This window comes from Mesocricetus auratus, unplaced genomic scaffold (genome assembly GCF_017639785.1).
Source record: "Mesocricetus auratus isolate SY011 unplaced genomic scaffold, BCM_Maur_2.0 Super-Scaffold_100691, whole genome shotgun sequence".
In the NCBI taxonomy this organism is placed as follows: Eukaryota; Metazoa; Chordata; class Mammalia; order Rodentia; family Cricetidae; genus Mesocricetus; species Mesocricetus auratus.
The window spans coordinates 35,106,993-35,131,489 of NW_024429267.1; the positions used below are offsets into that span (position 1 = coordinate 35,106,993).

At 47.7% G+C, this 24,497-nt stretch overlaps 1 protein-coding gene and 1 long non-coding RNA gene across 10 annotated transcripts in view; one reads left to right on the forward strand and one right to left on the reverse strand.

Moving 5' to 3' along the window:
- Positions 1-24,497, reverse strand: part of Pxylp1 (2-phosphoxylose phosphatase 1) — a 63,245-nt gene that overhangs the window by 23,846 nt on the left and 14,902 nt on the right. For 4 of the 8 annotated variants that reach the window (XM_040739694.1, XM_040739690.1, XM_040739689.1 and 1 more), the window contains exon 2: positions 7,499-7,630. The exons of 1 other annotated variant lie outside the window; for it this stretch is intronic. In XM_040739694.1, the coding sequence (XP_040595628.1) occupies positions 7,499-7,577 (79 nt within the window). In that variant the 5' untranslated portion in view covers positions 7,578-7,630. Of the gene's footprint in view, positions 1-5,634; positions 5,909-7,498; positions 7,631-7,825; positions 7,965-14,547; positions 14,633-24,497 lie in introns of those variants that run through there. 3 more of the 8 variants (XM_040739692.1, XM_040739691.1, XM_040739695.1) reach the window with 3 other exon arrangements.
- Positions 8,084-23,647, forward strand: LOC121137474. 2 transcript variants are annotated; one of them, XR_005874710.1, is made up of 3 exons: positions 8,084-8,225; positions 8,742-8,838; positions 23,612-23,647. It is a non-coding gene; the product is annotated as an uncharacterized LOC121137474 (long non-coding RNA). The 2 variants fall into 2 exon arrangements; XR_005874709.1 differs by lacking the exon at positions 23,612-23,647 and adding an exon at positions 11,801-12,003.

Sequence of the window (24,497 nt, forward strand, 5' to 3'; positions counted from 1 at the left end):
GGCCAGGCTGGACCGACAGTCTCCAAAACAGAGAAACCCTGTCTCTTAAAACCAAAAAAAAAAAAAAAAAAAAAAAAGGACAGGTCATTCCCACAACTGTCCTCCAAATTTTTATTCCTTTTCCTTGTATGTTCTTTAAAAAAAAGACTTATTATTTTATTTTTGCATAAGTATATGTGCCTCCATGAGCTAATGTGCACCACGGAGGCCAGATGCCAGGTACCCTGGAATTGGGAGTGCCAGATGGTTGTGAGCCACTTGATATGGGTGCACTTGGGTCCTCTTCAAGAACAGCAAGTGCTCTTACCACCAGGCCTTCTCTCCAGACATCCCCTACCCTGCCTTATACTTTCTTAACAGATGTTCCCTCCAGTGTGGGATCAGGAGGAGACACAGTGCAGTGGTCCACACCCCGGAAACACAATGAGCCAGCCTTCCCTCCCCAAGCCACCTCAACAGCAGCAGCTTTTCTAACTCACAGAAGCAGTCGGGTCACCTGAGTCAGCGCCTGTTCTGAGGGGTGGCTCCCCCACCCTGTCTCCACGGCGCTCCAGTTTGTCTGTCACCTGAAGGACTCTGGAGTTCTCGCTCTTTCATCCGTCTGCCAAGGAGCGATGATTTGCTCTAACAGCCAACTTCCACCATTCCCTCAGCCCTCCTCAGCCCTCAAATGATCTTAAATTCCCTCAGCCCTCCTCAGCCCTCAAATGATCTTAAATACCCACCCTGCCTCCACGTTGTACTGGATCAAAAAAAAAAAAAGGTCTGCTGTAATTGCCATGAAAACCAGAACCACAAGAAAGAGCTGCAGTTCTGTTATCTACCTTTGGTCACTGGTTTTTACAGAAGAGGTGGAAAAGGCCAAAACCACACCTGAAGACTCAGGCACTTAATTTTATACGGACAAGACAGTTGAACCTCAAGAAGCTCCCTTTCCTATTTCCCGTTTCAGCGTTGCCTCATCACGGGCAGCCTGATGCAGCAGGTCAGTATCTCTGCTGAGCTGTCTGCCTGCCTGAGCCAGTGGGACATGGCAGAGTATGGTTCACAGGGCTGCGGGCTCAGCTCCTATCAGGCTGCAGGCCATTTTCAAGCTAGTTGTTTTGACTTCTTCCCCCAGCATTTGCCACAGGGACCGACGTTTACCAACTGCTAGAGTATATGGGCTCCCTTAGTAGACCTAGCTTGAGTCCCACTTGAAGCCTCGGGGAGAGGTCCAGAAACTACAGTTATTCCTCAGGGGCACACAGGTTGGCTGCTACCCAACAGGTCGATTGTGATGTGGAGACCAAAGACCCCAAATCCCAGTGGAAACTAGAGATGGCCAGAGTGGGCATGGAAAAGAACTATGACAAGCACCTGGCTCCCTCACTTCTTGTGTCCTGGGTCCCCTCTACCCCCAGCTCTGGGAGCCCGAGGACAGCCTGGGGGAATTGGTTGTCTTCTTCCACCATGTGGGTTCTGGGAATCAAACCCAGGTTGCCTTGGTAGCAAGTACCTTTATCTTGGACCACCTGCCAGCTGGACTCGTTGCTCTTTCTAAAGGCGTCCATCTCTAACCCTTGGCCCTGGAAACACACTCAGGTCCTCCAAATACCCCAGTACACACACACACACACACACACACACACACACACACACACACACACACACAGAGTTCATGCTTCCTTCAGAAGATGTACACAAGACAGAGCAGAGGTATGGTCCAGTCCCATGCCTGGGTACAGGCTACAGACTGTTCTATAGCCTAGGGGCTTATGTAATCTCAGCTACCTCTAGCCTATGCCTACCTACCTATATTGTGTGTGGTCAGTAAGACTACATATGTCATACATAAACAGGCCTCCAGAGACCGCCATGGAATTGATGCTGTCAATAGCTATCTATAAAGAGCACATGAGGGCGGGAAGACAAGAATCTAAACAACCAAGACAATGCCACTGTTCCTTTCTCGGCTCCTCTGGGCAGAGGCAGCTTGAACTCACAGAGTTCTAACAAATGCTGTATTCTCTTTCCCAGTTGACCTGGGATCCAAAGCACCTCAAGGCAGGGACAGAGTATGGGCCCGGAGACTACAGGAAGAATGCTGTCTCCACTGACAAAAAGGTACCAGCAGAGCTACGGCACACTCATACTCCCCCCTCCTCAAGGAGCTGATTAAGCTTGGGACTCCTAGTCTGCCCACCTGAGACCTTCCAGAAGGTCGCCTTCCTACTCGCCTTCTGAACAGCTCCTGTCTAAGCAGCCCCACCCAATTGGATCTGTCTTGTCTCCATCCCTCTCCTGCCTCTCCAGGACCTCGGATTCGGCCCACCCTTGTGTCCTTTCCCGGGGAAAAGTACAGCCATAGCGGAGATTGAGCAGACTGGAACCAGAGTCTCAGATGCCAGGGAGAATGCCTTTTCAAACAAGAGCTGAAAGTTTATTTATGTGAAACTGGTAAATAACTTTTAAAACCGGAAAACACTGGCTGGGCCAAAGCAAACAAGTTCATAGCCTCTACATGATCAGGCTCTTCCCAGCCCAGATGGCATGATGGTGCGCACGAAGCCACAAACAGACTTAGTCTTTCCTAGGCCTTCGACCAAGATCTACTTTGAGCAGGGCACTGCATCCATGCAGCCCTCATGAGCCTCCAGGCATCCTGTGCACCAGGCTGACCCCCCCCCCCGTCCTCCCTTCCTGAGCTCTGCACACTTCTTTTCTTGTCCTGAGCACTCTTCCTCTCCTCACCCTGTCTGGACATTTCATTTCCCTTGGCTTGTATCCTGCAGGAGACCTCTGAATGAGTATGTGGGTGAACAAAGCACCCAGTGGCGACTCCTGGGGTTCGAGGTAGAGTCATCACTCTGCCCCCATTATACCTCCCAAGTAGTTATAAAGCCTCCACGCACGCGGTGACTGCCAGGTTTTGCTTCTTCCTTTCAGGGCTAACGCCTGCATCTGAGTCACCCCCAGTCTTTGACTGCGTAAGTGAGACAGCCTCCGAGTTGCGTCACCCAGTGTCGCCCTCCCACCTCGCGCTATACATGAGCCACACCTGGGTGTTGGCTCTTAACGCCGAGTTCTGGGTTCTGCTCCCACGAGGAGTCAGATTCTGTAGCAAACATTTTTTGTTTGCTTATTCAGGAAATGTGCATTTTCAACAAGATCCCAAGGCACTGCTGGCCCTAGCGCTCAGATGTTCCCATTCTGGAGAAAACAGAAGCAGGCTCTGCACTCTCCAATATGCTAATTGCATGGTGGTGTCTCTGCTCCTGGGCTCCCTCTTGGTCTGCCTCTGCGCAGCCTCCATCTGCCAAGGACACCCTTCTCTAGTGTCCTCCCTGTCCTACTGTCCCTCAAGCATGACCTCAGATGTCCCCTGTCCTACTGTCCCTCAAGCATGACCTCAGATGTCCCCTGTCCTGCTGTCCCTCAAGCATGACCTCAGATGTCCCCTGTCCTACTGTCCCTCAAGCATGACCTCAGATGTCCCCTGACTCCCCAGACTGGACTGGGTTCTTCTCTTCTATCCTGCCATGCCACCCTGCCATACATGCATGATCTTAATTCTCTTAACATGCCTTAGGATTACTGTGTGACAGGCACTGAACCACATGTTACAGACTCCTTTACCAACTCTATCCATCATGACCTCCACTTTACCGAGAGGAAACGGAGGCACGGAGAAGGCAAACAGCTTCTCTAAGTCAGAAAGCTGGCTGGTGGCAGGATGGGATTCGGTTTGTGGTCAGGCTTCAGAGTCCATGCTCTAGTCTCGCCACCACGCCCCACCATTGCCTGCCCAGCACCCCACCGCAATGCAAGTCTCTGTTCCTGACATACCTCCAGTGGTCAGAGAGGGGCCCGTGGCTGTAGAGGGGCTGAACTCCCAGCCCAGTGACAACTCAAGAACAGTAGCTAAAGAACAAAGCCACACATACTCCTAGCACTGGATCTATAAGGAAAGATAAAAATAATAAAACTTTAGAGTTCAGAGTTTAAAGATACAAAACGTGCTTGGGTTCAATAACCTGCCTGACACTGTCCTTCTTAGAGAGAGACCTTCCAGAGTATGCATCTCCTGTGGGGAGAGCACACCACCCATGCCACTTTGATGTGACACCAAATCCTCAGACACTCCACTTCATGCCTAACGCATGTGTCCATGTGGGTCACACAGAACAGGCCAACGCCTCATGCACAAAGGACACTAGCTTTCCCTACTGCAAATGAACTCTGCTGTGGTCAACTGAGGGTCCGCCCAAGAGGATGCCTGCCCAAAGAGTGCCATAAGCACCATGTAGATGAACTGTCAGCCAGTATACTCTGATTAAAAGCAAATAAATGGATGGCAAATGGCAAGCTTTCTTTCACCAAATAGGTGAAGTAACATACGCTCTGACCACCTTCTGGGATGCCAGAATGCCATGAGTGCACTCTGGTGGGGCTCTGGTTTGCTTACAGACTTACGGTCAGTGCGCTTCTGTGGGCCAAGGGTTTTCCCAAAAGCTCTCAGCTCTCAACCAATCTTGCAAAACCTTAATAATCAGCTCCATTTTACAGAAGCTGCCTGGGCCAGGGGCTTCCCAAAAGTCTACATTCTTGCACCAACTTTGCAAAGGAGCACTAGGTAACGAAGAGGCTTGTACTAGCTCAGGGGTTTCCACAAGTGTCTATCTTCACGCCGACCTTGCAAAATTATGATGATTAACTGTCTTTTGAAGGAAGGTGCAGAGTAGCCAGCAGCTTAATGAGGAAGCTAACATTCAAATCAGGGCCACAGTTTCAGAGCCCGTGTGTGCCTGTCACACCACCATTTGGGGAATGCTGGTGAGAGCATGGAGGAGCGAGCACAAAATACACACTGAAGAAATGCTGCAGAGGAAAGTGGGTGAGTATAACTGGGCAGAAAAAGCAGAAATGGATGATTCAGATGTCTTTAGATGCTAACAATCTTTCCACGCCCTAACAAAGATCCTTGAGTTTAAGAAGTTATTTTTCCACTGTACACATTTCAACATTAAGGAACTGAAAATATATTAAAAAATAACTTCATCAAGGGCCTTCAGCACACGCAGTCACTAGTGTTATTGAAGATGAACGTGTTGAGAAGCTATGAACGGTACCTTATGCTGTCTGGGCCCTCCCCCCACCTCCACAATGCTGAACACACCAAGCATTTAACACATGCATGCGGCTCCACCCCTCATGTACTCTGCCCACAGGAAGACACGCTGGTTTAAGCAATTCCATTTCTCCATCCTAACCTTCATCAAAATGTTTCCATATCCAAAATACCAACAAGAAAATGGATCTATCTACAAGATGTCATAAGATACACAGTAGTTTCAGAAAATGAAACCATACTTTTCACATAAAGCACACAAATAAATATAGTTGATAACCTCAACTATATTGTCTCAAATAATAATGCTGCTAACATGGTATTCAAAAAATTTGTCAAAGTGAACAATAGAGAAAAAGTATGTATGTTTTAGGGTAAGAGTAAAAGCATACGTCAATCTTTGCTCTGTGAATCAATAAAGTTTCTTACACTATAATAATTAGCAATCAATAAAGCAATCAAATAAGTAGAGCAACTAAGTATCATTTCTACAGAAACAGGTGGGTTCCAAAGTTGCACTTTACCTAGGAGGAGAAAGGCAGCACGGACGTCCATTTCTTAAGCTTTCTGATCTGCAAAGTACTCCAGAATAAAGAGCTCGGGTCCAGTCAGGCCAATTTATTCTGCAAAATTTTCCTTTAAAAAGTGTGGCTGAAAAGCAGCCCTCCTAACACAGACGAACATTCAGAAGCACTCTACAAGTAAGACACACAGGGCCATTCAGTGCCACACAGGCCACTCATGGGAGAGAGGCCTGGGGAACACAAGCGAGCCACATTTACTCTCACAACCCACCAGGGCTCAGGATAAAACTCCAGGCTGATTGCAGGTCCCTCCTCCTCCACTGAACGGTGGAAAATTTCCAATGAAAAACGACAAACAACAAAACCACTGAAAGCCAAGCCCCCTTTTTGGAAAGGGTTTCTATTTTTGCAGGTCATTAGTCATCTGGAATATTTTTGTACGTCTATGGTCACCTTCTTTTGACCACTTCCAATACTGGAAGAATGAAGTGAGTATTTTTAAGCCTCTTCGCTGTTAGACTAGCCTGTCACGTGCACAGAGGTAAGCTTGTACCACCCTGAGGTAAATCAGGCGAGCCTGCTCAGAGCTTTCTTTCACTGATCTGCCCACTCCTGATGCCAAGTCTCCCACATTCCTCGGCACTCACCACAACCCACTCACTGAGCCACCTGTTCCTGTTTCTGCCACTCAAAGCGAAAACAGAGATGCCACCTCCCCACAGAGCTCCTGGGGATGACACCCACCCATCAGGGTGAGGTGGTAAAACAGAGAAGCCAGGTGACAGCAAACACAGTTCTCAGCATCAAACCAGTGCCTCCTCAGTTTCCAGGACACAGAATCCAAAGGAAAGGGAAATGCTTCCAGAGTAGTCATAGCTCATTCATTCAATAGATGTTCAAGAGACACCCACTCTGCCCTGGGCACAGGGGTCCTGAGATACAGGGAAAAGGGTCCAGTGAAGGTTCATGGCAGTGAAAGGGAGCTGGCTCAGGAAATCCTGATGTATATCAGAGAGGTGCCACACCCTTGGAAGCAATGAGGGAATCTAGAGGAGAGGAGGCGAGGGCTGGAAGGGTGGAAGGAAGAGGGGTAAGAGCTGGCCCACGTCGGGTGGCGGGGTGAGCACCGAGAAAGGCTGGGTCACTGGAGAAGAACAAGCAGAGGGAGGACACAGGGGAGCGTAAGCCACCACTGAAGAGAAGCAATCAATGAGAAACAGAGGCATAATTTGAATTCCAGGATAGCCCCTCTCACGGCAAGTGTGGGGAGCACAGATTTGGGGTACAGTGTGAGCATAAGGATCCAGGGGAGGGTGATGGATGGGGAGGCCCACAGATGAGCTTCACCAGAGTCCTTACTTTGCTACCTGGGACCTCCCACGAGCAGCCTCTGCCACCCAGGGACCAGGTTTCATACCAGCAGCCTAATTTCCCCACGCTCTCCTGAGCTACTCCAGCCCCACCAGTGACTGAACATGAAACAGCCATTTGGTCCTCAGGGAACCCAGGCTCAAAGGCCTCTGCTCAGCATGCGAAATCAAGATGGTCCCTCTGTCCCTTGGGGATGGGTGCTAATGAGAATAAGCAACCAGTTTAGGAATGTATGTATACAAGTTCTAAGAATACACCGTGAGGCTGCGTGTGAGTGTGTGGTACGGGATCACTCGTTTGAGACTAGTTGGGACACAGTGTGAGACCTGGACTCAAAGAAAGGAAAGATACCAGTTTCGGACTCCTGCTTGCAACCATTCACCACGATAATAAAAAAAGCCCTGGGGCTTCCTCGTTGCCCACAAACCCAGGCTCTTAGCTTCCCAGTGAAGCCGGCTACCCTCCTGAGCCCTCAAGTCCCCTCTGTACTCACAGAACTGCAGGCTGAGGCTCAGGAAGGCCAGCAGCCCAGCTAGGGCCAGCAGCATCAAGAAGCGATTGCGGTAAAGCATTATTATCTGTTCTACTTTCTCTTCATGGTTTCACCTCCAACCCGGAACCCGTCCTGCGGAGAAAACAAAGGCAAGGAACAAATGTTCAGGGAGAAAGAGAAAGCCTGGAAGTAATCCGGTTAGCCCGTCCCCTGGTGGAGAGGCATGGATCCCAGAACAACCACTTGCTCTGGAAGTCTTTGCCCCCCAGAGAAGGCCAAGTGAGAACACTCTGCCAAGTGAAAAGAGTTCACTAGTTCTCCCCTTACCTGCTGTCAGCAGGCGCTGGAGACATGGATGCCAGAGGGAAGTGCAAATAATGTTCATCGAGCACGCACAGTGCCACAGACAACAAACCCTGCACCAGCTCATCCCATTGTGACCTCAAACCTTTAAAACTTCAACTTTCTGGTGGACCATCTGCCAAGATGACTTTGACCTTGCATCATAATTTGGGCATCAGCCATTGCAATGTGTCCCACAGTTCTGCTTTGGGGATGCTGATTGCTTCTATACAAACAGCACCATCAGTCAGTCAGAGGAATGGCCCACTCCAGACCGTTGAGACTCTCAGCTATGGCTTTGGATCTTCCTGCAGATCCCACTCCCTCATCTAATTTCTTTAAACATCAGGATGGTGCAACAGAACTTCTGCTTTTTAAATATTGAGTAAGATCCTTAATTTTACTGTGATTTTATTCTGTAAGTCTTACATATGAGTTTTGTTTATTATTTGTGTGGGGGGGGGCGTGTACATGCCATAGTGCATTTGTGAGGGACAAAGAACAACTTTGTGAGGTTAGTTCTTTCCTTTCATTTTTACATGGGTCCTGGGAATTGAACTCGGGCCTCCAGCATATTGGGTTTATTCCCTGGTTCTCACTGGGGTTTTAAGTAGAATTTGGAAACCATATTTTCCAAAGAAAACATTCCTAAGATTATAACAATAAGCCACATGGTAGTGGCAGCAGCACACGCCTTTAATCCCAGCACTCAGGAGGCAGAGGTGGGCAGATCTCTATGAGTTCGAGGCCAGTCTGGTCTACAGAGTGAGTTCCAGGACAGCCAGAGATACATGGAAAAACCCTGTCTTGAAAAACACAAAACAAACAAAGATTATAAAGTAAGATTATACCAGCTGTTACAAACCCGAGTCTTTACCCACTTCAAATCCAATCTCCACAGAGCCTGGATAGACAAAATCAGGGAGAAGTTCAGCTGATAACGTGCAGATGGCACAACTCAATGTACCAGGGGCCACCGAACTGCTCACCAGGGTGAGGTAGGTGCATGGCACATGGACTGTTTCAATAATCTACTTTGTGAACAAGTGTGTCTGCTGGAGTAAGTCAGGAGTCAGAGTCTACACCCCTTGTTCTCATCCTCTCCCCACAGTCCTGCACCCCTCCTTCAGGAAGGGACCTGTCAGAATTCTGTTTACAGGGGGTGGGGCTTTTTCTAAAAGACGAATGAAAACATACTATCACCTCACAGCAGAGTGAACCATCAGCACCCCTCCTCTGTGAGAACCACCCCCTTGCTAGGCAGCAGCCAACCTTCATTCCATTCTTCCAGGTACCTGGGACTCCTCACTGCTCACAGCCTTCCATTTCCAGAGGTTTCTATTCACTGAGCACAGTGCAAACAGGTGCCACATGTGCCCCAACTGTCACCTTGCTCACACACTGCTAGGTTGGTATGTGCATTTCTGATGTACAGACAGGAAACTGAAGCTCATGAGTGAGAAGCTACTCAGTGGTGCCAGGGTGTGAGGTGAGGTGTCTGTGGCTCTAGAGTTCTCTCTTGTGGGTCACAGTGTCTCCTGCAACATCTACACACTGATTCTAGCCAAAGCGTGTTGATAACACAGGCCAAGTTCACTCTCAGTAGGTCAGAACTTCTATAGCTGCCTTCTTTCCATGGCCATTGGTCTCAGAGCCCCTTATTGCCTAGTCTTTCCTGACTGGGTTTATTCTATTGATGGGGGATGTCTTTCTGTATGCTGTGAATATATGTTTCTCTTATTGGCTGACAAATAAAGATGTTTTGGCCAATGAACAGGCAGGATAGCCAGACAGGAAGAATAAGCGGGGCTACCATACTAGGAGAATACTGGGAAGAGGAACATAGAGAGTGAGTTGCTAGAGAGAGACAGCATGAAGCTGACAAAGAAGCAACATACTGGAGCATTATGGGTAAGCCACAGCCTCATGGCAATACATAGTTTAATAGAAATGGGTTAATAATTGAGAGAGAGCTAGTCAATAGAAGCCTGAGCCATTGGCCAAACTGTTTATAATTAATATAAGCCTCTGCGTGTTTGTTTGTGACTAAACAGTCTACATTCTATCAATTATCTAATACACTGATTCTGAGGGGTTTTGTTTTGTTTGAAAAATGATATATCCATGTAGCCCAGGCTGGCCTCAAATTTATAATCTGCTTGCTTCATTCTCCTGGAAAATAAGGCAACTCCACTCAAGCCATGGTGATCCTTTCACCTGGGGGAAGGGAGGGGTGCAAATAAAGATTGTGGAATGGGAAGATAGGTTTAGAGAAAATTTTGGCATCTTTGTACGATCAAGTGAACTGGGGTTTTTCTTCATAGTTTCTTCTGCCACCTACTTTTGTGTCTGATGCCATCTTTGAGCATTCTGCTCCTCTACATGGCCATCCTCTAGAGCTTCTGCCTGGGAGGCAGCACTGGGGAGGGGGTCTTCCCAAGCTCTACTGTTAGAAGGGTCCTACAGACTTGGCTGCCTACTGATTTTCTGTCTTCTGCACGAGCAGCAGCAGCCTGATGCAGAGAAAGGGCTCGGTGCTGTGGGGTCAGACACATAACAAGCTTGGTGACTGATGCCAATTACTTAACCTCCCTGAGGCAGTTTCTCATCTGGAAACTGGGACTAATTGCCTCAGGGTATTGTGTGGACCAAACTAAGGGCAAGCTAAGTACAATCCCTGGCATGCAAGAGACAGTCTAGAGAAATTGGTTGCTGCAGCCATCTCGCCAACTCACATAGATTCCCTCCTCTAGGGAAACTCAGTTTAGGATGGAGCTTCCCAACTCTTGGTTTGGTTCCTGTTGGACAGGTGAATACTCAACATCTTCATGTTCTTATCCTCATCACTCCCTCTGCAGCTCCACTTCAAATCTGGTCTTCAGTCTCTCACCCTGAGCCTGTGCTGGCCCAGGGAAACTGTCCTTGATTCTTGGGTCCAGATGGCACCTCTTGCTCCAGGACCTCCCAGCCTAGACCTGCCTTTTGGTTGCACGTAGGAGGCAATGGCATGCTTTGGCGGCTGGGTTCCATCTGTCCCTTCATTAACTTTCTGCCTCCAGTCCCTTGGTGGATTTCCCAGAAGAGGCTACTAGAGCTGCCGCTGCACAGATCCTGCAGTTTTCCTTGACACGGACTCTTCCTAAGGGGTTCACTGCAGCATGGCTCAGAGCTGTCTTCAGGTGGGCGTCAGGTAGTGACAACTGTTACTTGCTGCACTAACTCTAGGTTCCCAGCATGATGCGTTTCTTAGCAGTAACGGCTTCCAATTCACACCTTTTCTGTATCCATGGACTGATATCAAACTGACTCCTGATTTAGCCAAGAGATTTGTTTTGACTAATGGGAAAACAGCAGATGCGCTGCATGTAGGGGCTCGGAATGCACTGGAGCTGAGCTATGAGAGGACTTACAGGCTTGTCTGCTGGAGGATGAGAAACCACGTGGATCCACCAAAAACCAGCCCCTACTGAGGCTCTCTCCAAACAACCAGCCTGCCAATCATTATACATGAATGAGGGTACCCTAGACCTCCCAGCTCAGCCAAGCCTGGAGACTTCTATCAGTGGAATCAGTCCAGACCAGAGGAAACTCAGGGCCAGTCCACAAACTCACACACAAATATAATCACTGCTGTTTTAAGCCAGTAAGTTTTGAGAACTTGATACAAAGCAAAAGTTAGCTGACAGAAACGAGAAAAAAGGTCTTGCATCTTTACCAAAAAGCACGATCTGCACCCCACAATGCCATCCTCCGTCTGATCCACACTCCTCAGCAGGCTGATGACTTTTGAAGAAAGGGACTGCATTTAGACTCAGATGTAAAGCAGAGGGTATGTTGGGTTAACCAGATGGCTGAGCTCATGTAACCACCTTGCAGCTTCTAATCTCTGGACGGCTGTCATTTCAGCCTGTCCTGACTTTCCAATGGGAACGTTCCCCGTTTCTCCTCTACTCCCTCCAGGTTTCTGTGCCCTACCTCCAGGGAAGCTAAAGTTTTGTTGGTTCCATCTATACTGGGTCACACTTTCAAGATCCGCACACAGCCCAGCTTGAGAGTGACTAAACGGTGAAGTAGACTCATCTTCCGGGGTCCACTTCATTTTCCGGAGTTCACTTCAGTAGAAGACATGGGGATGGAGACCATGCTTTGCTCTTAGTTTTTAAGATGACTAAAGAATGTTGACAGAACCCCAAATCTGCAGGGATTTGAAAACAATGGTTTACAAAGGGTCAGTGTGTGCTTGCCAATGGGAAACGGCAGCGGCACAGTTCTGCCACTGTAGGTGTTCCCTACTGGGGACCCTCCTTCAGTGGAAGGGAGCCCTAATCTAGTGGGAAGGATGGGAGGCTGCAGATGCCCATGGATCTATGCGCCATTCCCAGCTCTGCTTCTTATTTTCCACACACACACTCTCCAGACATAAGACCAGCTTTGTTCCTCTGAGTAGTGAGATCATGACTTCTTAGAGCCTGAGGATAAGAACATGGGCGAGGAGACACGGTCAGGAATGAACACTCTGCAGGAGGCAGAGCAGCCGGCAGACGGCAGAGATGCGCTAAGCCTGACTCTCCGGCTCCGGTGGAGTTACACAGACGCCATGCCTACCTACACCCAAAGATTCACTTTCTCCAGAACTGTCATTCCTGCTTTACACTGTGCTTTCTTCTCAAAACCCTGGCCACTGGACGCTTCCCTAGTCACTGGCCCGCATCCCTAGCCTCAGGGCAGGCAGCCAAATCTGTAGCCACATTCACGGCTCCTCTCCCGTGCTGAGACTTCAGCAGCACAGTTGCTATGTCCAGCCCTGCCCAAGGGTTTCCATCCGGGAACATATGCCTTAGCTTGTACGTTCCTACAGCAAAACTTCAAAGACTGCCAAATATGGCTCTGTAGTCCGGGATACAGCCTGGATTATCCAGAGCTCTCTTCCCCTTTGGCTATGCCAGCCAAGAAAGAGGCTGGGAGAAACACTTGGTAGGTCACACTGTTCTTGGGTTTCCTTCCTGCCATTTTCATGCATGTGCCTCCACAAGGAGCTCTGTGCCTACCGCTGGGGCTACTGCAGCTCCTCAGACACCCCACCACACTCACACAGGTCACAATAGGCCTCGCCAGGGTTCTAAGCCTAGAAGGAAGTCCCACAGCCTGCTACTCACAACACAGAGAATCAAATCCACGGGGCGGCTCACTGCTGTGCTGCCTGGGTGAGGGATTGCAGCTCTCTCATTTCCTACTCCCCAACATCTCTCAGGTCCCATCACCTTCCATGGAAAAGATGTTCTTGGTCTAAGATGCATCATAACCAAACCCAACTCCCTAAAATATCCCTGTGGAAACAACCACTCCATGTTCCCGCTAAACGTAAGATAGCAGTACCTGTTATGCGGTGTCGGCTGGGCATGGCTCTAGTCCCTGGTTAAAAATACCTCAAACCCAGAATTATTACATTGAATTTCTGATTACACAAACAGGAAAGTCCTGCTAAATCCCTTTGACTTAACCATAAATCTGAACAGCAAAGGAAAAATGCAGAGTTGAAACAGCACAAGATAATAAGCAGATCCCCTTACACTACAGTAACTACCGCTCCTAAATTAAAAGGGAAAGAAACACGTCAAAGGCATTTTTCCAAACTACTCTTCCATCATCAGAGGCTTCCAGAACCGAGCCCTGAACTATTTTTTACCTTGTAAAAACCAACAATGCCACATCAGGCAACAGGCTCTGGTTTCCCCTGCAAAGCATACAGAATTTAGGATTTTAAATGTGACCATGGCTACTTGAAAGAAAATATGCATTCAATTATCTTCCATATGTGTAGCTAAAGTACTGTTACTAGGAATAGAAAGATAGAATTAAATACGGAAAATACTTGAGATAGAGTACATACTCTGATTTGTTTCAGTCATAATCATTTTGGCCCAAGTAAAAACATAATCATTTGACCTAAGTAAAGATTAAAAAAACAATCATGTAATTGTAAAGCACAGGTTAAGGCCGTGTCTGAGAGTCCTCCTTCTAAGTCGCCTCTGAGAGGAGTTTAATTGCAAAATCAAAGCTGCCTGGCTAAGAATAAATCAGCCTTGGAGACAGATGAAGATGGATGAATTCTAGAGCCACCAGGAAAGCTGGGGAGAACAGACTGGAATGCAGTGTTGGAATGGGGTGCTCAGAGCTCACGGCAGTTAGTCTGGGTCCAGAGCTCTCCTGCTAATTTGTAAGCTTGCTTCTAAAGTGGAAGCCAACTCATTCACTGGCTCACACACACACACACACACTCACACACACACACACACACACACACACACACACAGGCACAGGCACATTCAATATATTTCAAGATGGGAGTATTTCCTGACATCTACAGGTGCTGTTCTAAGTGAAAATGACCTCAGGCATAGGACAGAGAGTACTTTTGGGGAGTAAAAGGAGGCATCTTGAAACTCAGAGTTGAAATGCACCACAGACTTACAGAAGAAAGGATCAGGAATTGTCAAAATTCTCAGGGGGTGGGGCTGGAGAGATGGCTCGGTACTGCTGTCCCAGAGGACCTGAGTTCAATTCCCAGCACCCACATGGCAGCTCACAACCAGGAGATCTAATACCCTCCTCTGGGTTCTGCAGGTACTGCCTTGCATGTAGTACATACATCAAAACACCCATACACTTGAAAAAAATCTCAAAAACAAACAAACACAACAACAAACCTTCTGGGGCTTGAGGGGGGTAAGGAGGCTGGCAAAACACTGCTGAAGCCGGTGGTGGATCCTCGAGGACCATAGCGTGACTGTGCTAGATGATGCGGGAAAACAAAACCAGCTTTTTAGAGAAGGAGCGGGAATGCAGACAAAGGGACACGGGAGCCACAAAAGAGGATATAAAGCTAATCGTTCCAGCTTCCATTCTGCCATAGCTTTCCTTTGTGCCGAGTAAGTGCATGAAAATGGCATTGATAATCAAAGCATAGAACACTAAGTGAAGCCCAGGACTTCAGGAGGGTCATTCTAACTGTAGAGAAGTTCATGGAGATCGCCGTGTGTGGCACGGGGTAAGGGCTTGCTCGAGTGTCTAATCTGGATGTGTGATGGTTTTACTTGTGAGTTCAGTACAATAAAGTGAGTTTATTTAAAAAAAATTTTAAAGCAAGTCTAACTAGTCAAGTAATGAGTAGCCAAACATTAGGCCACAGGAAACCAGAACCTCCAGGGAAGGAGAGAGCACCGAGGTTGATCATGCCCAGACTAGGAGAAAGTGGTTGGGCTCCCTGGAAGAGGTGCATTTGCGATTGGAACTCGAAAAAACAGGTCACCACACAGTGCAATGATCTGGCAATACTCTTAAACGCCACCTCATTTAGTCTCTTCCTAGTCGGGACTCAGGGCCAGGTGCCTATGTCTAGAGCACTGTTTCAAGCCTTCATGAGCCATGGTTTTCCCCATGAAGAAATGGAGCCCTGGGTTGTGAAGGGCATAAAAGACAGGAAAGCAGAGCTGCTGCTATGTGCCAGCCCCGTGGCTCTCAGATGGTTTGGTGCCCTGCTGCTCACATGAGATACTGTTCTGCTCCCTCCTTACCTCTGTCCACCCTCCCCTGTCCCTAGCAAGAGACTGCCCACTGGGAAAGGAAGTCAGAGTCTGAGGAGGTGTTACATGTCACCCGGCTCACAGCCAGGGCAGAGTGAAATTGGCACAAGGCCCAGAGTGCTCAAAGAACTTGATCTATGAGCCCCTCCCCCCTTCACATTCAGAGTGTCCCCAACACTCTGCCCTTGTGTCCTGTGTCCTTCCTGTGCACCACAGCAGACATACTATGTGACAGCGGCCTCTAACTGTACCCCTTATGATCAGACTTCTTTGGGCTTAACGGGACACATGGCCAGAGAGAACGTTTTCCAACTCCTTTGCAGGTACTGTAAGCAGGTACTCCACCCACTTCTGCAGTGACCTTTGAGTGAGCAGAGTCTGATAATTCCTAGTCAAAAGCAGGCTGCTGGCCCCAACCCAGCCTGAACCATCTTCCCCCACACCTTCGCTGGCTCCAAACCCCAGGATGATGATGAATCATTTTTGCCTGTGGATAAGACACAGCTTCCTAGCACATAAAGAGAACCCTAGGTGATCCCCAGGGGCAAAGCTACCCATTTTCTTGATTTCTTATCAGCTCAAGTTGTTTTAAAAGTCTCCTAGTCTCTTCCCAACTCCCTCAATTTCATAACCTCTTAAAGCCATGTTACTTTACTTCTGTTAAAGAAGGCAGTCAAATATCCCACCATTGGCACTACAAGGGACTCCCCTCTGGGGACTTTGATGACTAGACACCAGGTGTGAGGCAAAACACTCATTACTGACCGGGTTCACTGTCACTTCTGGACACAACCAGAGGCATGGTCATGATATAACCTTGGCTGTTGTTTTGTTTTAACCCTAAACTATCCATGTAGCCACGAAGATGGGTTGGCGGCAGGCAACAGAAAACCTCAGCTAACCCAACAAGATGCAGCGACACTGCCAGCAACCAGTCAGCACTAAAACAGCTCAAAAGCACCTGTCACTGGGGGCCAATCTTTCTAGCCTTTGTGCTCTTAGCAACCTTCCTCGTTTGCCCTCTCCCCAGGCTGGCGTCTCTTAGTGTCAGGGACTGACGTCATATTCCCAAGCATCACAGTTACACCAGGTAGCGGGCAGAGATGGCAAGACAGCCCTGTGCATACCTACTTTACCAGAGCAGTTTAGTGTCGCCTGGCCCCTCCAACAGACTTCCCCTCCCCTCCCCAGAAGCAAGTCACATGTCCAAGCCCAAACCAATGACATAAGAATGGATAGTGACCAATCAGGATTCACCTTTTCCGGTAGAAGCCCAAGCAGGAAGGACAGAGGGTACTTGCCCTGAACAGAAAGCGGGAGCCGGGGAGCGGGGGTGTCTGTTACCTCCCACACCTGGAGAAGGTTTGACAACGCACACAATTATCCCAAGCAGTGACTCCTTAGCTCAGTCAGCTGATGACAGCACCTGTACTTTTCAGATCTCGCCATCAAAGCACATCCCGTCATAATTACAGGTTTTCAAAACTTCAGTGCGGGCTTGCTTAGGTACGATCCAGCATCGACAAATGGTACAGCATCTCCTGCAGCCGCCACGTCCTGCCAACAAGACCTTTTATTCCAAAACCTGTGTTTCTAAAATATGCAGCATGAATTACTTATCTATGATTTCTTTCCAAGAAGGTTCGGAAGCTGGTGACTTACAGAGTTGATATTTTAAAAGCATGAACTATTTTAAGACTTTTTTCCTTTTTTAAAGATTTTATTGTGTGTGTGTGTGTGTGTGTGTGTGTGTGTGTGTGTCTGTGGGAGTGTATGACATGCATGTGTGGGTGCCTGTGGAGGCCACAAGCATTGGATCCACTGAAGCTGGAGCTACAGATGGCAGTGAGCTGTCTGATATGGGTGCTAGGGACCATAACCGGGTCTCTAGAAGAACAAGTCGTACGTTCTCACCACTGCTGAGCCATCGATTCAAGCCCACAAATTATTTCTTCTCTCTAAATTTGTCCACCACAAGGTCTAGTGACTCTCTCTCTCTCTCTCTCTCTCTCTCTCTCTCTCTCTCTCTCTCTCTCTCTCTCTCTCTCTCTCTCTCTCTCAGAAACCCACACACCCGCCCCCAGCTAAATTATCCAGGTGACTGGTCATTTCTCAAGACTGAAACACAGAATTCAGCGAGCCAGGGTTTCACTTTTTATGTATGATTCAGCTCTCTTTATCTGATATTCTGGGAGAAGTCTGCTTCATCCAACTGTATCATGGGCTCTTGCTGAAGTTTTGGAAGTAGCTACCTCTGAAACCAACATGCTTGTTTTAGAACGACAGTCATACCTCGAGAGAAAGGACAGCATGCATAGCTAACTCACCAAAACTGCTCCAAAAATAGAGTTGCTTTTTAAAAATTGTATTTCGCAAGCAAAACCAGTTAATTAGGAGTCTCTTAAAATGTCAAGGGAAGCTGAAAAGGGTAGAATGGGCAGGCTGTAAAACTGGATTGCAAGTGGTTCACAAAGAAGATCTAAATGATAAAAGTCACATTCTCTGAGCAACAAACCAACAAACAAAACAAAAACTTCCCATATCTGAAGAATCACAGATGTACAGGGAATCAGGTACTGCCAAGCAAACTGGTGTTTCTTGATCCTTGCAGTTTTCAGGGTGTTGCTCTGGTTGGATGTGTGGACCAGAGCATGCAAGCTGACCACAGTAAGGTGTTTTATCTCATGAGACCTTTTTCAGGCTGAAAGCACACACAAGAGTTCTGGCAAACGCTTGCCTCACTGCCAGACCATCTGTACCCTAATTAAGACAAGGACGAGACACCAGGTACTCCATGGATCACTGCTAGTGCTTGTGGGTAGTTGCTCCATGGCCCTAGACTATGCTTCAGAAAGCTGCAGCCTCACCCTGTGGGACACTGGCAGTAATGGTGACTGTACAGAATGAATCTGGCCAAGGGTTGAGAGACATTCCTAGATGCCCTCTGTAGAGACCTCAAAGTTGGCTCAAGATACCCCAAGACCAAGTTCTGAGCACAAAGGAGATTTATTTGCCCCAGAGGGAAAAGGGACACAGAATAAAAGACAAAAACAGGAGACAAGAGGACAAGGGAGAAGGGGAAGGGATATTTGTCCCAGAGGACAAAGGACTGCCTCTGGATGGAGGAGACAGATGTGGCTCATAGGCAAATGTCAGTTTATAAAGGAAAAAGGGGAAACCCTGTGTTAGGATGAGTTGGTTACTTTAATTGGGCATGGTAAGGTGGCTAAAAGGGGGCTTTGATTGCTGGACTTCAACACTTTGACAGCCGGACTTTGCTGGTCAGCCCCAGGAGGAGCAAGTGGCCAAATAAGGGACTGCAGCTTGGAGGTAGCAGTAGGATTGTAATCTGACAGTTTTAGCAAGGCGAGGTAATGGGGGAGGGGGGAGGCCTGCACAGCCATGTTTGCCAGGCTGCAGCATGCTAGAGCCCCTTCACCCTCTGTGTATCATGACTCAAGGATTCCTTGATTCAGAATTCTAAAAAAAAAAAAGTCCTCAACAAACAAAACCCCACATTTCTTGTGTCCTTTACATTTTTAATTGTGCTGAAGCATTGTGACCCAGACTCACAAATGGCAAATTTGGGAAGGAACACAAACTGTTATTTGGTCTCAGCCCTTAGCCATGAAAGTAGGAACCAGCCAGCACTGTTGTACATCCCAGTACTCTCATCAGTTTCCTGTTGCTATGACAAAATACCAGGACTAAAAACAACTTAAAGAAGGAAGAATTTACCTTAGCTTACAGTTCCAAAGGGATGGAGCCCATCATGGCAGGGAAGAGAGCAGAAAGCTGACTGATGATAACACTTTGGTTTCACACACAGGAAGCAGGGAGAGACAGGTAGAGATACAGGTAGACAGACGGACAAGAAGTGGGGCAAGGCTAGAAATCCTCAACACCCTCCCCAAATGTTGTATGTCCTCTAGCAAGGTTCCATCTCCTAACAGTTTGTAACCTTTCCAAATAGCACCTTCAACTGGGGGCTGGGTATTCAAATAGATGAGCCTATGGGGGCATTTTTAATGCAGACCACCACAATCAGCCTAGCTTAACATTGTGGGTACAACCAAGGCTTAATCAATGGTACGAAACCTGAGGGGAAGAGACTGTTGACACAAGTAGTTTGGAGAATGTAAAGCAACACGATTAGGCCAATATCCTTCTTACTTATCTTCATAAACTTGAGCTGAAATGAGAAAGTGGTAGTCTAAAAAAAAGAGAGAGAAAGATGCCACGCAACAGGGTGGGGAAAGGGAAGGGGGAGACCCGCCTCTGGAGACAGGAGCATACGGAGAGAAAAGAGAGGAATGAGGGGAGGAGAAAAAGGGAAAGGGAGAGAGAGGGGACAGACAGAAAGAGGGAAAGAGAGAGAGACAGAGAGACAGAGACAGAGACAGAGAGAGAAGCATGGGAGGTGGGCAGGACCCTTTAAAAAGGGAGCACAGTGAATGTGCACAGGTGGTCTCTTAATGGCTGCAGCTGAGGGTGTATCCTGTCAGAACCCCAAGGACAGTCCAGTACAGAGGCCTCAATACTAACAATATGGGCAAAGAAGGCTTCTGCAGTAGGTAAAGGCCTGGTTTACAAACTGTGCTTCCAAGCTCTGCTGAGTTGAGACTGGGCACCGCTGTGTGTGTGGACTAGCAGGAGGGGTGTTTGTTAGAGAGTGTGTTTAGTCATTTACTCTTCTGAATACATCTCATCACAGAAAACTGACTCTGATCACTAGATCACTATTGCAGTGAAAACTGACTACAGAATGCCCTATCACCTTGGTGTAAGGGATTCGATGAGGATAAAAACCTACGCTGCTTCTCTCTGACCATAGAATATACCCAAAGCCTCCTTTTCTAAGACAAATCATTTGAACACAGTGATTTAAAACTCAGCACAAAATCTTATTCTTCCAAGTACTAGCCCCTTGGGCTTCTAGCTATTTCCTATGATGCTCTAGGACTTCCAGCAACTGTCCATGAACTGCAAGGCCCTACCCTCTGGCCCAGCCCCACACCAAGTCCCTCCCATTCTCCACGTCTTTTAGTTCACAAAAGCGTCTTGCTTCTTGGAGACTCTGTCCAGTAAACCCATTTAGGGCATAGGAGGTATCTAGGATGCCAAGCACACAGGGACAACCTCCCCACTTCCAAGGAAGAATGTGAGATAGGGAAGCCATGTCTCTGGAGTTGCCTGGGAAGGGGAGAGGTGAAACCTTCAAAACACACTCTGGACCTACCACACAAGGTTCTGAAATCACCTTCTTGGAAGGTTCTGGAAAACTGTGACAGGTAGCATAATCCATTACTTAGTGTTTGCTGTAGTAACGATAAACTCGCTTTGGCTCATGGTTTCAGAGAGTTTGCTCTGTGGTTTGGCCCCATGCACTTAGGCAGAGCAGCTCAGAGTTGGTGCTGTATGGGAGAGGAAGGGCCTCCCAGGTGGTAGACAGAAAGGAGGGAGAGAGTCAGAGAGGGCAGAGAAAGTGCTGGAGAGGGCCCAAGACAAGATACAGTCCACGAAGACTCGCCCCAGTGACCTGGTTTCTCTGTCTAGGCTCTGCCGTCTCAAGTTTTCAGAAGCCTGACAGACACCACATAGTCACTATCAGAGACCAAACAAGTGTCCACATGAGCCAGTGAAGACATTTAGTATGGAAACTGTAACAAGCAGGGAGTTTGAAGCCAAGGTTGAAATGGCCAAGGAGACAAAGTGTGGTGGTTTCAAACCTTATCCACAGCAGAAAGGTTTGTAAGTCTCCTGAGCAGATCATGGGGGCTCTCTTGTTTAACAGACTCTGACAGAATAGACACTATGTAAGTTTCCGGAGGCTGTCACAAGTCTATGCAGACACTGCCTGGCCCCTCACTTGCTTTAGAGCTCTGACAACTCCAGGCTGGAGAAGCACAGCAGAGGTTAGACTCCTACAGGAAAACACTCCCCCAGGCAAACAGAAGTTTTAGAAGTTACCACAAGACCTGGAAACAGCTGCAACATCTGTCTGTGGGAGAATAGGTAAAGGATGACAAACAGTTACAGAACAAACTAGAACAGGACTCAGTTGTAAAACAGAAAGGAATGGGCTTAAGTGTGGAAGTTGAGTGCCCAAGAAATAATGCCAAGTGAAAAACAAGAGATCGTCCTGAGGCTCCACCCACACCTGAGGAGCTGGTGGCAGCTGATCGCAGGTGGGAAGGGGGAGGCAGTTTTCTTCAGAGATTCAACCCCTGACGGGTTATCCATGTTCCCGTGGATGGCTCTGTGCCCATGGTGGGATATCCATGTTCCCGTGGATGACCCTGTGCCCATGTGGAAAAGGACAGCAGTAACTAAACTCAGCTACTTCACTTAGGCCTACCTTGACATGAATATGCAAATCTCCAGAAGATATTCAAAATTTACAGGAAAAAAACATGGCAGAAGACAGCCTCTAGGCGAGCTGTCATTTCTGCTGTAGAGAAGGAGGAGCTTCGCAGAACTTACTCATATTATCATGATACATTTGTTCTGAATATAGTATCTAACAATGTAATTCACAACTTCTCTAATAAGTGTACAGACAATAAAAGCAAATAAAACATCCACATGCATAAAACAAATATAAAAAATTTTAAATTGCTTTACTGAGTTACTTTTGATTTGTGTTCCTCCATGCAACACCAAGATTAGTCTTTTCCAACAATTTGAGGTCTCGTCTTGGATTTCAAATCCATCTGGCAGAGTGCTTGAATGCCCTACCTTGGGAGAAACGTGCTCCCAATATCTTAGGTGACCTTATGAATCCGTACTGACCTCAGAATGGAAAGTTTCTCAGCAATGCAGGGAGGGCCCAGGGAAATATCTCAGTGGCCAGGTAACTCCTGTGCACCACACAGAGCTAAGGTACACCAAGAATAGTAAAATACCCCTTGGTGGGCAGGTCATCGTGGAGTTTACATAGGAGAATGACAGTTTTCTTTGTCCCCCTTCTCCACATGCTTCCCAGAGCAACAGTGCCACCTATGGGCACCGGGCACATCTTCTATTCCGTTCTCTCCTTTCAGGGGTTCCCTTCTGAGCAACAGCTTGTATCTAGGAACTACGGGAAGTCAAATGGAATCCAGATGGCACTGCCTGGCATTCACAGTTACAATTTGTGGTGGGACATATGGACGCCCTTTGCTTGGATTGTGTGGTGGTTTGAATGAGAAATGCCCCCTGGGCTTGGGTACTGGACACCTGGTCCCAGTTGTTGGTGCTGCTTAGGGAGGGTTAGGAGGTGCAGACTTGCTGGAGGAGGTGTGTCACTGGGCGCAGGGCTTGGACAGAAAGCCCCCCCTACTTAGAGTTCACTCTCTGCTTCATGCTCACGGTTGCACATGCGATCTCTCTCAGCTTCCTGCTGCCATGCACCCTACCATGGTGGAATCTCACCCCTCTGGAACCATAAGCTCAAATAAAACCTTTTTATAAACTGCTTTTGGTCACGTTGTTTTTAATCACAGCAACAGAAAAGCAACGATACAGGTTAAGACTAGGCAATTTCTTCCTGTTTCTTTGCTGGGGGGGGGGGGTGGAGGCCACATGTACTGTCTCCTCCTTGTATCCATGCTATTCTAAATCAGATATCCTGTAAAAAACAAAAAGACTGTCCATATTTAATCTGCGATATGCATGCACTCCCACAGGGATTCGTGCGGTGGGGGAGGCGTGCTTATTTAACATGGATCTGAGCTCACCACAAACACAAAGCAACCGAGTTGCTTCCCTGCCCTCTTGACCAGTGAGATCTTCACAAGGCTGGCTGTACCTGCTCATGAAACATCATCACAGCTGGCCTTCTGAATACTTAATAAAGAATATGATGCCTAAACTTTTTTCCTGAATGGAAAAAAGCTGGGAAGTTTGAAGCAAGCTACAAAGGTCTGAGCAAGTGACAACATAAAGTTATATAAACGATGAGACTTTATGATATTAAAACGTCTAAGGTCAAAGTTCAACACACTGCTGTAAAAACTCTGCTTAAATGTACGTCTAACCAATGTTTATTTAGAAGTGTTTGTTTTTACTCCAGCTCATCAGGGAGTGGCACTACTTGAGAAGGACTGGGTGTGGCCTTGTTGAAAGAAGTGTGTCACTGGGTGTGGGCTCTGATATTTCAAAAGCTCAAGCCAGGCCCAGTGTCTGTCTCTCTTTCTGCTGCCTGCAGATCTGGATGCAGAACTCTCAGCTCCTTCTCCAGCACCACGTCTGCCTATGTGTTCCCGCACCATGATGATAATGGTCTGAACCTCTGAAACTGTAAGCGAGCTCCAATTAAATACTTTATAAGAGTTGCCGTAGTCATGGTGTCTCTTCACAGCAATAGAACACTAAGATACCATACTTGGAGGCCTATACTGCTGTGGCTGGAGGGACTGAAATGGGAGAGTATTTTCCCCTTGTCCTCCAAGGACAACTAGGTCCCAGGGGACTGTGAGGCATCTCCAAAATGCCCTGTATACTGTGGGTAGTCATCTGTTCTCTTGTTGAAGAAGGTCATGAAGAATCTACCTGGTGAACTCTAGCCATGTCCATTCTACAAAGAAGAGGGCCAACACAGAGGAAGGATTCCCTCCGCTGCCTTCAAGTAAAGCTGTGGTCAAGTAAGGACTTTATCTTCACATAGATGGGACAGCTGGTGAAAGAAAGGCTGGAGGAGCCGGAGGTTCCCCTGAAACCCAAGTGACCAGTCCTGGGGACCAGACCTAAACTGGCCTTTAAAAAAAAGGTGATTAATTTTGGCTCCCTGTGTGGTCATAAACACCCATTAGGGAAGTAAAACGAAAGATTGAAATGGTTGCTATGTTCCCTGCACACTGCAAGGGATCCCATTCCTCAAACGTTAGCTTAAATCCATATGGGATATTGTTTTGACAACTATTTCTCTATGCTTTCCTTCTAGATAAGAAAAATGCTGTCCAGATGTGACTTCAGACCCCAGTTCACTGCAGCAACTGCCCACAGCCAGGAGAGACAGACCCACTATTGTTTTAACCTTTTTAAAGTAAATGAGAGCTATTATTTTTTTTCCTCTCCCTACCTAGAATCCATCT